The 12,758-nt window shown below is 36.5% G+C and overlaps 1 protein-coding gene across 1 annotated transcript in view; it reads right to left on the bottom strand.

Annotated features, from left to right (window-relative positions):
• The window catches only part of LOC122808146 (C-type lectin domain family 4 member E-like), a 348,558-nt gene that overhangs the window by 193,721 nt on the left and 142,079 nt on the right, over positions 1-12,758 (bottom strand). Inside the window, exon 3 of the mRNA XM_044079117.1 lies at positions 7,934-8,106. Coding sequence (XP_043935052.1) covers positions 7,934-8,106 — 173 coding nt within the window. The remainder of the gene's footprint in view (positions 1-7,933; positions 8,107-12,758) is intronic.

Below are 12,758 nucleotides of genomic sequence, written 5' to 3'. Positions count from 1 at the left end.
GTATGGTTGGTCTGCTTATGTATTCTTTGTTAATACAATATAATATGAGTATAGCACACTAGACTCAAAGGTGACCGTCAGAGCTGCTAGTTACTGACACTTACTATTTGGCTATGTGTGCAAACCAGATGCTGTAGACCTGAAAAGGTCTATATCAAGTAATACAGAAGTCTTTTGGGGGCATACACCATTGGAGCATGATGTATCCAAATATTATATGACACATATGTGCAGCATTGTGCTTACATAATTTCATACAGCAGGACTGGTACTGTCATGGAGAATGTGGACACTATGCATATGTAATTGACAGTATCAGTTTCACAGCTGTCAGTCTACATCAGACTTTCACTTAGTTGAAATTATATATTCTGTTGGGTAACTTGGGATTATACCTACCATCCATTATTTCACATCTACTTGACTTTATCCTCTAGAGCTACACGTGTTCCTTTGTATTATTGTACTTGTTGGCTTATACTATAGTATCTAAATATCCATAAGAGATATATGCTATGGAGAGTCAGTAAATTTCAACTTTTATTTGTGAAATGCGTAAAGTTAACAGAGAGGATGATGAGCAATAGCTAGAGGGGAAAATGCTTACATGTCAGCATGGTAAGTGACCCTACAGCCCTTAGTTTCCATTTTGGTCATTAGTGTTAGGCATTGTCGTAGAAATCCATTAGTGTCTTCCCATTATGTTTCTCCACTGCTTGGGTGAACCAAAAACAAAGGGTGAATGTGTCACAAATAAAGAGGAGGGAGCATATTTAAGGACTGGCAGTCTAGAAACATTGCCATCTATATTTGTTGCAGCTACATAACCCACCAGTGTCAATCTTCATCTCATTGGAAGGCTGGCAAAATGGTTAGAGTGTTTACTTCACACTCAAAAGGTACAGAGTTTGATTCACCCCTTAAGTGGAATTGTCTAGGCTAAAAATGTCACAGAAGGGCAGCTAACCTAGTACTTCCTTATGAACCAAAGTGACAGGGAGGACTGTACTATGTTATGCCTGTATGGTTACAGTGTATGGACACCATCCAAGATGACATCAACAGGATACTACAGCAGAAAAATCCATAAGTCAGTCAATTATATAGATCATTAATCCTCTTATTATGTTTTAATTAGTGTTGTGTAGTTGTTTTGTTACTGCTGTTCTCTCTATTGTTTAGAAGTCATTTTATTTCAATTATGCAGATATGTAAATTTTTTCTTAGTTTGTGTGTATATGTGTGTTCCAGTATAAATTATGTGGCAGATACACTAGTGTCATATGTCACTTGCACAGCTGTGCTTGGCAACCTTTCCTTACTCCCACAGCTCCCCTACATCCCTATTCCAAACGATTCAGCCCCTTATGACCACTAGCTGCCTGTAAGCTCATCTGTAGTCTGGATTGCCATATGCATGTGACATCAATCACAGACTATACATATCTTATTTGCTTTGCCTTTGTAAGTAACATTAGAAATTAACCATAAGGTATAGCATGGGTCAAATACATAGCATGACAATAATTTCTGCATGTATGGGTTATTTGTACTACTATCAGCATGTCCATAGTTGTGGTACACTGGGGTTGAGCCACACCACTTGTAGCAGGTATTTCTGTTCTCTTCTAAGTGTATTTTATTTTCCTTTTCATGTTGTCTTCTTTGATATTCTGCTCCAAGTACTGTATATGTTGCGCTGTCTGTTATGTTTACTGGGCAGCATTCAGAAACGTAGGATTCAACACACATTCACAGATGGATCATGTTGTATGCATGGAAGGCGTGCACTATAGTCTGTCAGTTACACTACATATGAGTTGTATGCGTGCAAGCCTTGCACTATACTCTGTCAGTTACACTAGCTGTGAGTTGTATGCGTGCAAGCCTTGCACTATACCCTGTGAATTACACTAGATTTGATTATATATCCCCATAATTCCTTTGCTGTCTGTAAAACCCTACCACTCTGCTATAAAATGATGGCTTAATAAACCATGCATCTGACTGAACCACAGAGCTATTAATGTATTTGAATCCTACCTAAAACAATGTCCAGCAAGAAAAATAATAACCCCCTGAATTCATAAATCTAGTATGCATCTGTATAAATGTACTCTCTGCACAGTGTATAGTATAGCACCAGTTACTGCCATGATTCACAGACATGGTTCAGTATAATGACATATGTAGTACAGGTGAAAGCCTTATTTGTGAATGTTATACTGAAGAACATAGCATAAAGTAGAATAATATACACCCTGATGCCAAAAACACCCCCTATCACTGAGATGCCTTAAAGCATAACATATTAAAAACATTATTTATTTATTTATTTATTGACATTTGGTGACCAGGAAAGTCCAACTGGGTCAAAAACCCATTTTCAGCGGAGGCCTGGGGAGGAAAGCTCCACAAAAAATACAGACATTATTAGAATTTACAGTTACGTGTGCACTTTACATTCTCTTAAAGCAGAATGCAGTTTACCATTTGCACACTTTACATAGAATTATAGACATAATACACTTTAACATGTGATAGCATTCAGTCAAAAGTTCAGTGTAAGATGCTAGGTGGACTATATTTACTAGAGGGTAGATTAAATTATGTTGAATAAGAAGTTTTAGTTTAGGTTTGTAGGTTTTGAAGAGTGAAAGGTTTAATTACAGGTTACAAGACAGAGGGAATATACTAGTTAAGGGTAGTAGCATATAGAGAGAAGTGGTGTGAGGGTTAGTATAGTGTGCATGAGTAGGTATAGTTTGGAATCTAGGAGTCTGGTATAATAAGAGACACTGAGGAGAAGTGGTTTGGAACTTGAAAGAATGAAGAGGTAAATAGAAACAGGGTAATGAGTTAGGGAAAAGCGTAGGGGATAAGGGGTGGGTAGAAGTAGCCAGAGATTGGAATCAGGCAGTATCTGCTGTAGAGTGAAGAGATAGGAAATGAGTGAGTTAGTCTTTAGATGAGCAGCAAGGGCAGATGTGAGTGTTAAGAAAGTGATTTTTAGAGTAAATCTGAATATCTTAAAGCCATCTAAGACACTGCTATTTGGTGGCGGGGCATTCCATAGTTCTGCAATGGCTAAGGAGTCGGGGCTATGGCCAGCTCTTTTGTTAAGTTTGTATACTTTTAAAAGCTGTTTATTGGTGGAACAGAGATTTCTGAAAAAAGTCATTGGGCTGGTAAGACAGGCTTTAATGCTGGTCAGATGTCTGGCTTATATATTATATTGTGTGATAGAGATAGTTGTGCTAAATTAAGATAATGGGGGAATTCTAACCAGATTAGTTAATTGCAGGCATAACAGTGTTGTGTGCAGTTAAGATATACCAGTTGCAAATTTAGCTATTTTGTAGTAGCATGACTGCAGTTTGTTTTTTAGAGACATGTGGAAGTTAGTGAAAGTTCAAAGGAGAGTTTATCATCTAGGGTGATACTCAATAACTTTGCTTGAGTTACAATTTCTATTTCTGTATTATTTTGTGAGTATATTTTAAATTCATGCAGAACTGGTTTTGGTGTGAACAATAACAGTTTGTCTTATTGGGGATTCGGTAGCAATTGTGCATCATTTAGCCATGTCAAAGTATAGGTGAAGGCCTCTTGTGTCATTTTTAGGAGTTGTTGATGGTTATTGGAGGAGGAGATAACAGTGGAATCATCAGGGTACAGAATGAGTGTGCTTTGAAGGGAGGCAGTCTGAAGATTATTAATGACAATATTGAAAAGTAAGCGTCCAGTTATTGATCCTTGAGGGACTCCAGTTTTGTTAACCAGGTATTGTAACAGATTAGTTTGCCATCGAATGCATTGCTATCTATTGATTATTTATTTATTTATTTAACATTTGTTTACCGGGAAAGTTCAACTTGGAACAAAATCAATTTTGAGCGGAGGCCTGGGGAGAAATGCTTCAGACACTTCTCTTTGTAACGTGGGAGGTAACCAGAGTACCCAGAGAAAACCCACACGAATGCTGTGAGGACATGCAGACTCCACACAGAAGGCACTCTGGCCAAAAATCAAACCAGAGAACCTCTTGCTGTCAGGTGACAATGTTACCACTGTACCACTGCACCGTCCAAATAGCTAAGTAGTTAGCAAAACATTTTTGAGTAAGTAGAGAGCATCCTAGTTTAGATAATTGTTGTAATAGTTTCTGATGTGATACTGTGTCAAGGGCCTTAGATAGGTCCAATAGGATTACAGAAGTTAGTTGGCCAGAGTCCAAGGCTTTGTTTACATTATCTGTGAATGATAATAGTGCAGTCATTGTGCTATGCACTGCGTGAAAACCATGTTGGGTGGGAGCAAGGAGATTGTTATCAGTAAGAGGTTTCAGCAGTTTTATATGTATATTATTTTTCCAGTATTTTAGATAAAGGGGAAAGGATAGAGATGGGTTGCTAGTTTGTCAATTCATTGTTTTTTCCACCTTTGTATAAGCGTATTAAGATAGATTGTTTCCAAAGTTTAGGAACTTTGGAATCTGTGATGGATCTATTAATCAGGATGTTGACAGTTTGGCTATTGCATCTGCAGCAAGTTTTAAATATTCTGTAGGGAGGTTGTCCGTGAAGATGGAGCAAGGTTTCAGTTTGTGAAGAAGTTTATGAATTAGAGAGGTGGGAATAGGTTGTAGAGAGAAAATAGGTGTAGTTTTGATGGCTATTTCCCTGGTTGGGGGAGGGGTGTTAATGCTGGTATTGCTATTTGGTGATTCAGGTGGGACTAGATTTAGTGTGGAGTTGATGTTTGTGTTTGGTGTAGGTTAGTTTACTAGTTTAAGTATACTATCTATGAAGTGGGAGTTGAACATGTCAGCTATAATGGATGGATCTTTGTCAGGAGCTGATGAAGTATTTTGGGTGGACCCAGGAGTGAGCAGTGCTGAGATTGATTACCAAAATTCTGGGGGTTGCTGTGTTAGCTGGTTAGTTATTGAGAGAATTTTTTTTTATCACCAATTACTAGTTTTTTTTGGCTTTATTTCATAGCTGCTTGTACATAAGTAGATTGGTCTCATTTTTATTCTTATGCCAGTCTTTCCAGGCTCAGTCTGTAGTTTGCAATATTTGTTTCATGGCTTTAGTTAACCAGGGTGCCTGATTTATTTTTGTTCTTTTGTTACGAAGAGGGATATGTTGATAAGAGTGTCTAAAAAGACTGTGTTAAAGTGGTTAATGGCATCATCCAGTGGTGACATTTTCAATGTCAACCAATTTATTGTTTTTCAGATATTATTGAATAGTAGTTGGTTGAATTTGGTTACATTTCTTGATATTTTGTAGGTATGAAGTTTAGGCGCCTGTGGGGGGGGGTCTTTTTTAATCAAATATTTTTATTGAAGAAACAAAATTATAATTTTAACAATAGTATGAACATCATACATACAATTTTTGAACATAAAAGAACAAGGAAAAAGACACACTACAACTATATACACTATTTACAGAGGCCTAAAGTTGATAAAATTATAAAACAATAGCAAAATGTTTCCATAATAAGTATTGGATAATTCAGAAAGAGTCAGAGTCTAAATGAAAAGTTTCAATGAGAAAAGAAACCTTTATCCAAGGATTATTAATAACATTTTTCAGATTTATTCTCGCTTCTTTCATTTTGGTTTCTCTGTTCTGTATGTAATAGCTGGTAAATGGTCACTTAGTGTAGTTGGGAGTATATTGGAACTGGAATATTTTTGGGAATCTGATACCAGGATCCAGTCTAAGGTAGCTCCTAGGTGATTATTATTTTGCATTCTGGTAGGGGAAGTGATAAGCTGTGTAAAGCCATGAAGGTTAATACTATTTATTGGGGAGTCAGTGATGAGAGTTTGCCAGTTAACATTTAAATCACTCATAATAATAGTTTCATTGGCAATATTTGTGATAGTCCAGGAATGGAAGTTTTCTAGTGTTAAAATATTTTGGCCAGGGGGTATATAAACTACTGCAATACATATTTGTTTAGAATTATTTACATGTAAGATGTAAACAGAATTTCTGCTTTCTAAAAGATGGGACTGGTTTTGAGAGGGGAGAGATAGTATCAGTGCTGTTGTGGATTAATGCAACATCACCTGCTTTTTTATGAGTTCTCTCATTTCTTAGAATAGTGTATCCTAGAGTAACTATTTCTTAATCTTGAATATGTGGCTTTAGCCAAGTCTCAGTGACTGCTACTATATGTGGAGAGTGTTGTGTAAACCATGAATGAAAGTTAGTAAATTTATTGTTATAAGTAGCATATTTTTTAAGCAGTCAGAATGAGGAAAGGTAAATTATTCAATTAGCTTTCTTTCTTTTTTTTCATTCATTAGGCATGACAATGGACCTAGAACCCTTACCATATTCCTGTACTACAGTAATGTGAACATCTAGGGTAGTCAGAGTTGCCTATGGTGGCAGCTCATCAGCATCACTATGAGAGGGCAGACAAGCATGGCTGTGGGGGCAGGACTGACTGCACCACAAGAAAATACTTTTCTAATAGATTTTTTTTTTTTTAAACCAGGTAAAAGAGTTTTACCCCCCTTTAAATTCAGCATTGATGTGCTTCTCAGCTTTTATTACTGAACAACATATCAGCAAGCAGGGAAGAAGAATCAGTGTGATCAAAATTATTATACCCCCTGTAGGTACATGTTCAAGTCCCATAAATTACCATACTGGTACTAGTCTGTAAAATATGGTAATACGGCTCAAAGGGTTTTACCCCATTGTGTACCAATCTCTGAATCATGTAGGACTTTGGTACATCATTCAACTGCATACTTTTACCTACTTGTAATAGTATTATGTAGCACATTTATGTAATGTTTTGCTGAATATCACTTAAGCATAGTAGTTACCATTATCAAGTGCTTTAACTTCTCAGCATAAGCTTACGTCAGTTGTTATGGCATGGCTTTTTTGACTATTGTGCTACAAGCATGTTAACTGGAAGGTAAGAAATAACTCTTGTTTGCTGAATCCACTTACTGCATTTAATAACGACAATGTGCGTTTTCCTACCTTGCATAATTTATGATGATTGAATAAAAACAGAATTTGTAGCATGGATTTTGATATAACTAAGATACATGGTCTGTTGTGTGAGAATTTAATTATGTTTGGACAGGCAAAACAACTTAAAAGGGCTTACGAGTTATGGACACATTCCTTTACAGTTAATGGGCTGTACAAAGGGAGTATGCCCTTCTTTCTTTATGAAGTACAGAATCTGATTTGTAGGTTTGTGTGTAACTCTCTCTCTCTCTCTTTCCCTCTCTCTCTTTCTCTCTCCTTGTCTTTGCATGGCAGTCAGGATTATAGAAGTTAAGAGAAGTATTCATATCTAGCAGCATATCTTTTAACATTTGATGTGTCTGCAAAACATGTTTTCAGCGCAAGTACCAAAAGTCTGCTAACCGTGGTGTCTTTACATTAGAATAAAACAATGCAGCTTACAGCAGGAATAACATGATTGGCCAATATCCTAGGGACAAAACTATTACGGACATTCTTTCACTGTCTGCCCTCTTTACTTGTGGCTAAAGTTATTTTTTTTATGGACATATTTTGATATAAGGTGACATGTCTCTTACATCCATGTATAGTAAAATTTGAACTGCACATATTAAGGACAAGGTACAGGATATAAGGCAGTGAGCAACTCTGACACACCCCACAAGAAAAAAGAATTTTCTAGTTAACTGAATGTCATGTATATAATTTTGCTTTATTCAAAACAATTACTGCTCATGCATACTGTCAACATTTCTTTGAACAGTGTTATACGATTGCGTCTATATTTACTGTAATAATTCGTTTATTTCTGGCACATTAGTATTGATGTAAGTGTAATGTATTCATCATCAAGCTTCTATTAAAAGTGCATCATTGTACCTATGTCATGTTGTAATTACCTGTGACACTCCTCTTACCTGTTCTGCTTCACTATCGATGACCACTAAATCTGACATCATTGACAAACACAAATTCCTACTATTATTCCAAGTTAGTTTTTCATTTGAGAAGAAATAGGTTTTGTTTCCCAAATATGTTGCCCAGCCTGAAATATTCAATGTATACCAAGGGTAATGGACACACCTGGTTCCTGTAAAAAGAGGGAAAAAAATCAGATAAATTGAGAATTTCTAACATATTTGTTTACTGTAAATGAATGTTTTCAGAGATGCCTGCTACTTATTTTTTAACATAAAAATAAGGACTTTTTAAGTACTTTAACCTTCAACAGAAATGACAGGCACAATATAATATAGCATTCTGTCTGTGTTCTTTTATACAGACTTACAGCATACACATCTTATAAGGAGGTAGCCACACATTATAAAATTTATTAATGGAGTAAATGCAGGGAAACTGTAGAAAGAGAGAAACTTTATAGAAAAAGTTCTTCAGTCATAATAAAGCACTTGTTTTGCATAAAGAATACATTAAGTTATGTTATACTTCCAGTTGCCTACTAACCTTCAAGTTCTGTTACTGTGACATATTTCATTATCCGCCATATTTGGGAGAGCTGATTCCACCATGGCCACTGTGCAGGCAGAATGAAATGTTTTTTGTTTTCGGGCCATAACCTTGACCCTAGTAGAGGAAATATGGGCTATACGTAACGTGCAGTACCCTCAGGATTTGCAATAACAGATCCCACCTAAATCCTGCCATCTTCCAGACTGACAAGCTTTTTTCCAGGTTATTTATAATGTTGTAATGCAGATGGAAGAGGAGGGCTTACTGGATTTTGTATAAATATATGTATCTTTCTTTTTTGTTAATAATATTTGACTTTGTATATACATAGATACAAAGAGATGGTTGCCTCTTTACTGCATATAATACAGAGCTCTTGTCTTGTTAAGAATTGCCTTTTTACAGTAAGTTATAATGTGTTAAACTGACATGACCACACCTGCACATTCCCTGCCCAGCGGTACTATTTATTTATTTATTCTATTTTACTTTACATTTGTTTACTGGGAAAGTACGACTGAGATAAGACCCTTTAGAGAAAAACTCCACATATAGAAGTTATACAAAACTTATACAAGAAATTATACAAAACATATACAAGAAATCATACAAAAAATATATAAGATATGCGGTATACCAGAAATTAAATTTGATGCTATTATAGCTGACATTTTTTATTATACAATCATCTGATGTAATTCCTTAATGTAGTATAGACATTGTAGTTTCTCAAAGTAAGCTGAGGAAGGGTTTGTACGGGGGAAATTCGATAGAAAAAGATGAGGTTAGAGATTATCTAGACATGACAAAGAGCATAAATTATGAGGGGGTCAGGGAAGAAGAATACATATGCCCAGAAACTATTAAAACTAGTTAGCCTGGAGTAGTACAAGAAAAAACACCAGGTGTCATTAAAATAATTAAGAATCTTTTTGAATTGGTTGTTGGTTGGTATTTGTGTTGGTTCTGATGCTGTGAGGTAGTGAATTCCACCTTGTTGCTACATGATGAGAAAACAGGGAGTCCTCTGCCATATTAGTGGATTTGCACATCTGTAATAGAGATGTATTTGTTGAGTGAATACGTCGATTTGTGGTATGGGGCTGGAGAATATTTAGAAGAGCAGAATTTTTTCAGGTTGATATTCTAGTTTGTGTGCTAAGGTTAATTGGTTATAGGATAGACGTTGTGGGAGTTCTAACCAGGAGAGTTTTTTTAAGGAGTGACAGTGGTGGGTATGATGTGGGCAGTCAGTTGCAAATTTAGCTATTTTGTTGTAGCATATTTCAAGTTTAAGTAAATCTGTCTTTTTAAGGTTAGTGAGAATTTGGGAAGCATACAGATGTGGTGATAGAAGATGGGTTCTAGCAGTGGCAATCCTAGAGGTGTTAGTTAGATACTTTTTAGTTTTGTAAAGATTACCCATTTTTTGTGAACTTTCTTAACTGCTTGTGCTATATATAGGTCAAATCTTAGGTTGTTATCTATTATTACTTCTAAATGTTTTGTTTATGACTTGGCATTCATTTTAGTATTATTCCTAGCTGTGATGTAGAAGGTGCTGGGGGGGGGTCTTGTGGGTTGGAAGATCATGAGTTCTGTTTTCTTGGGGTTGAATATGAGCTGATGATTAGAGAGCCATAGCTCAGTATATGATAATGATTTTTAGGTTATATTATGGAGGTGCTGCAGGCTGTTAGTGGCACATATAAGTGTTGTGTCATCTGCATATTGGATAGTTGAAGCCAGTGGGGTAGCACTATGGAGGTTGTTTGTAAAAATAGTTTAGAGTAGTGGCCCAGGAATTGAGCCTTGAGATACTTCTAGTGTGATTGGAAGGGAGGGGGTAGCACATTAAGCCATTTTACAGATTGTCAGCAGTCCTGTAGATAGCTTTGGAACCACTGAAGTCCAGAGGGGCTGTGATTCAGTTTGGAGAGTGTATCTGGGATGGGAGACCAACCATATCAAAGGCCTTGTCCATGTCTAGAAACACAACAGAGACTATTTTATCATTGTTTCTTAGCTGGTTGATGGTATTGGTGAAACTGAGGAGTACAGTTGTGGTACTATGCTGGAGAGAGAATAGTGATCGGTCTGTAGTTGGTCAGCTCTGTGGAATTTCTGCCTTTGTGTAAGGGGATAATGTGTGTGATTTTCCATATTGTTGGGACATGTTGTTCTGCTATGAACCTGTTAATAAGGATTGACAATGGATAAGATATGGCTTCAGTTGCTAATTTTAAATATTCGGCTGGTAACTTAGGTGCTATTGAAGAGGGTTTAAGTTTTCATTAGTTTCCTAATGATAACTGTGGGCAAAGACTGAAAGTAGAAGGAGTTGTAGTTAATAATGAAAGGTTTGGAGGCTAGTGATGGTTCTGTGAAATTACTTTTAATTAGAGATAGTACACTTTCAGTGAAATATTTATTGAATTCTTCTGCAACAATGGTAGGAGAGTGTGGTAAGTTGGGGTTAGGGGTAATGGAATGTCCTGGTTGGAGAACGTCGTTCATGGTATTCCAAAATATTGGAGGGTTATGCTGGTTTTTATGTTGCAGGTTATAGTGGAAGTTCTTTTTATCTAGGTTTATTTGGTGTTTACTCTTGTTTCTAATTTGCTGTAATGCAACGTGGTTGATTTGGGTTTTACAGGTCAGCCATATTTGCCAAGCTTTTTCTCTTTTCCTAAGGAGCATTCTGGTGTCATTAGTTAGCCATGGTGTGTATGTGGCCTTAATGCGAATTGACCGTGGGGCCAATTTGTATAGAATTTCAAGGAAGGTACGGTTGAAATAATCTACTGCAGCATCAAGGGGTAGGTGTTTTAGTAGAGACCAGTTAAATTTTTTTAGGGTATTGATTAGGTCTTGGAGGTTAAAGGTTTTTTTTACTGCAGAATTGATGGAAGGTGGTGAGCTTGACAGTATTAATGTTTTTTCTCAATAGATAGGTTGGCATATGGTCACTAAGGCTGTCGGGTATGCAGCCACTAATCTGATTATTCTGAGGTTTATTGGTTAGTGTCCAATCCAGTATAGATTGATTGGAGTGTTTATCTATCTGTGTGGGAGCTTGAATGAGTTGCATGAAGCCACAGAGGTTGATGTGATTATTAGGGTTATGTGAATTACAAGTTGTCCAATCTATATTAAAGTCACCCATAATTATAGTTTCTTGGGCTGTGAAATTTGATATAGACTGGATGATGTACTCTGTAGTGGAGATACCATTTCCAGGTGGGACATAGGTAGCTATAATGGATAATTTGTTTTTGGTTAAGTTGAAGTTTAGTAGGTAGGATTTCTATATTTTTGAGGTCATCTATTTTTAGGCTTTGTGGGTGGTAAATGTGTGAGACTGCTCTGAAATAAGATGGCTACCATTCCAGCTCTTTTTACCTTCTTGTCTGCTATAATAACGTTGTAACCAGATGGTGTAATATCATTGTCGGTAATGTGTGCTTTTAACCAGGTTTCCATTAAAATAGCAATATCACGGTTATAATGGGACAGGGTGGCATGTGATTCTTGAAATTTGTTGACTATGCTTTGCAGGTTTAGATTTAGGATTAGTATTTCAGAGCCTTTTCATGATAGATTGGTTATATCATGTATTTGAAGGGGTGATGAGGAGGTATTCTGGGGCCTGGGTTTGGGTGAATGTCTCCACTTATAATAAGTTTGATGGCTATGGTTACTAGGGTTTGGATGAATGTTGATATATGCTTATGAAACTTAAAAGGTGTATTTTTGGGTTTGGTTTAATATGGTGTATTTTGTATGAGGTTTAACGGAGTTCTGTTATATTTAAGATGGATGGAGATATTAACATGGAGTAGTCAGTTAGGTGTGGAGAAAAGGTAGATGTATTTTTTGTGAAAAGTGTGAGTTGGGACTATTTGTGAATGGTATTTTGTTAAGTGAGCAGGAGGTGTTAGCAGAGCTAGTAATATATAATGCATTGATAGCACTTTGTAATGGTTAATGGGTAGGGTTTGGTTATATATGCGTGGTAATGGATGGGTGTTGTTAAGGTTAGAGTGGAAATGTGAGATATTGTAAAATTGGAACTTGTATTGGTGGTGATTGGTAGATAAGTGTGATTGTGAGTGGTTACATTTAGAATAAATTTGAGTGATTTGAGGGTGGTAGGGAATGGGGCAGGGTAGGGGAGCAGAGTGAAGCCTGAGCATAGTGAGGGCAGAATGGAATGGGCAGAGCCAAGTTCTATGATAGCACAGTAAGGAACAATTAATCACTTAGACTACC

This window comes from Protopterus annectens, chromosome 8.part0 (genome assembly GCF_019279795.1).
Source record: "Protopterus annectens isolate FY-2018-M chromosome 8.part0, PAN1.0, whole genome shotgun sequence".
Lineage (NCBI taxonomy): Eukaryota > Metazoa > Chordata > Ceratodontiformes > Protopteridae > Protopterus > Protopterus annectens.
Note: the sequence above shows the minus strand (reverse complement) of the source record. Positions and strands in the feature narration are given on the sequence as shown.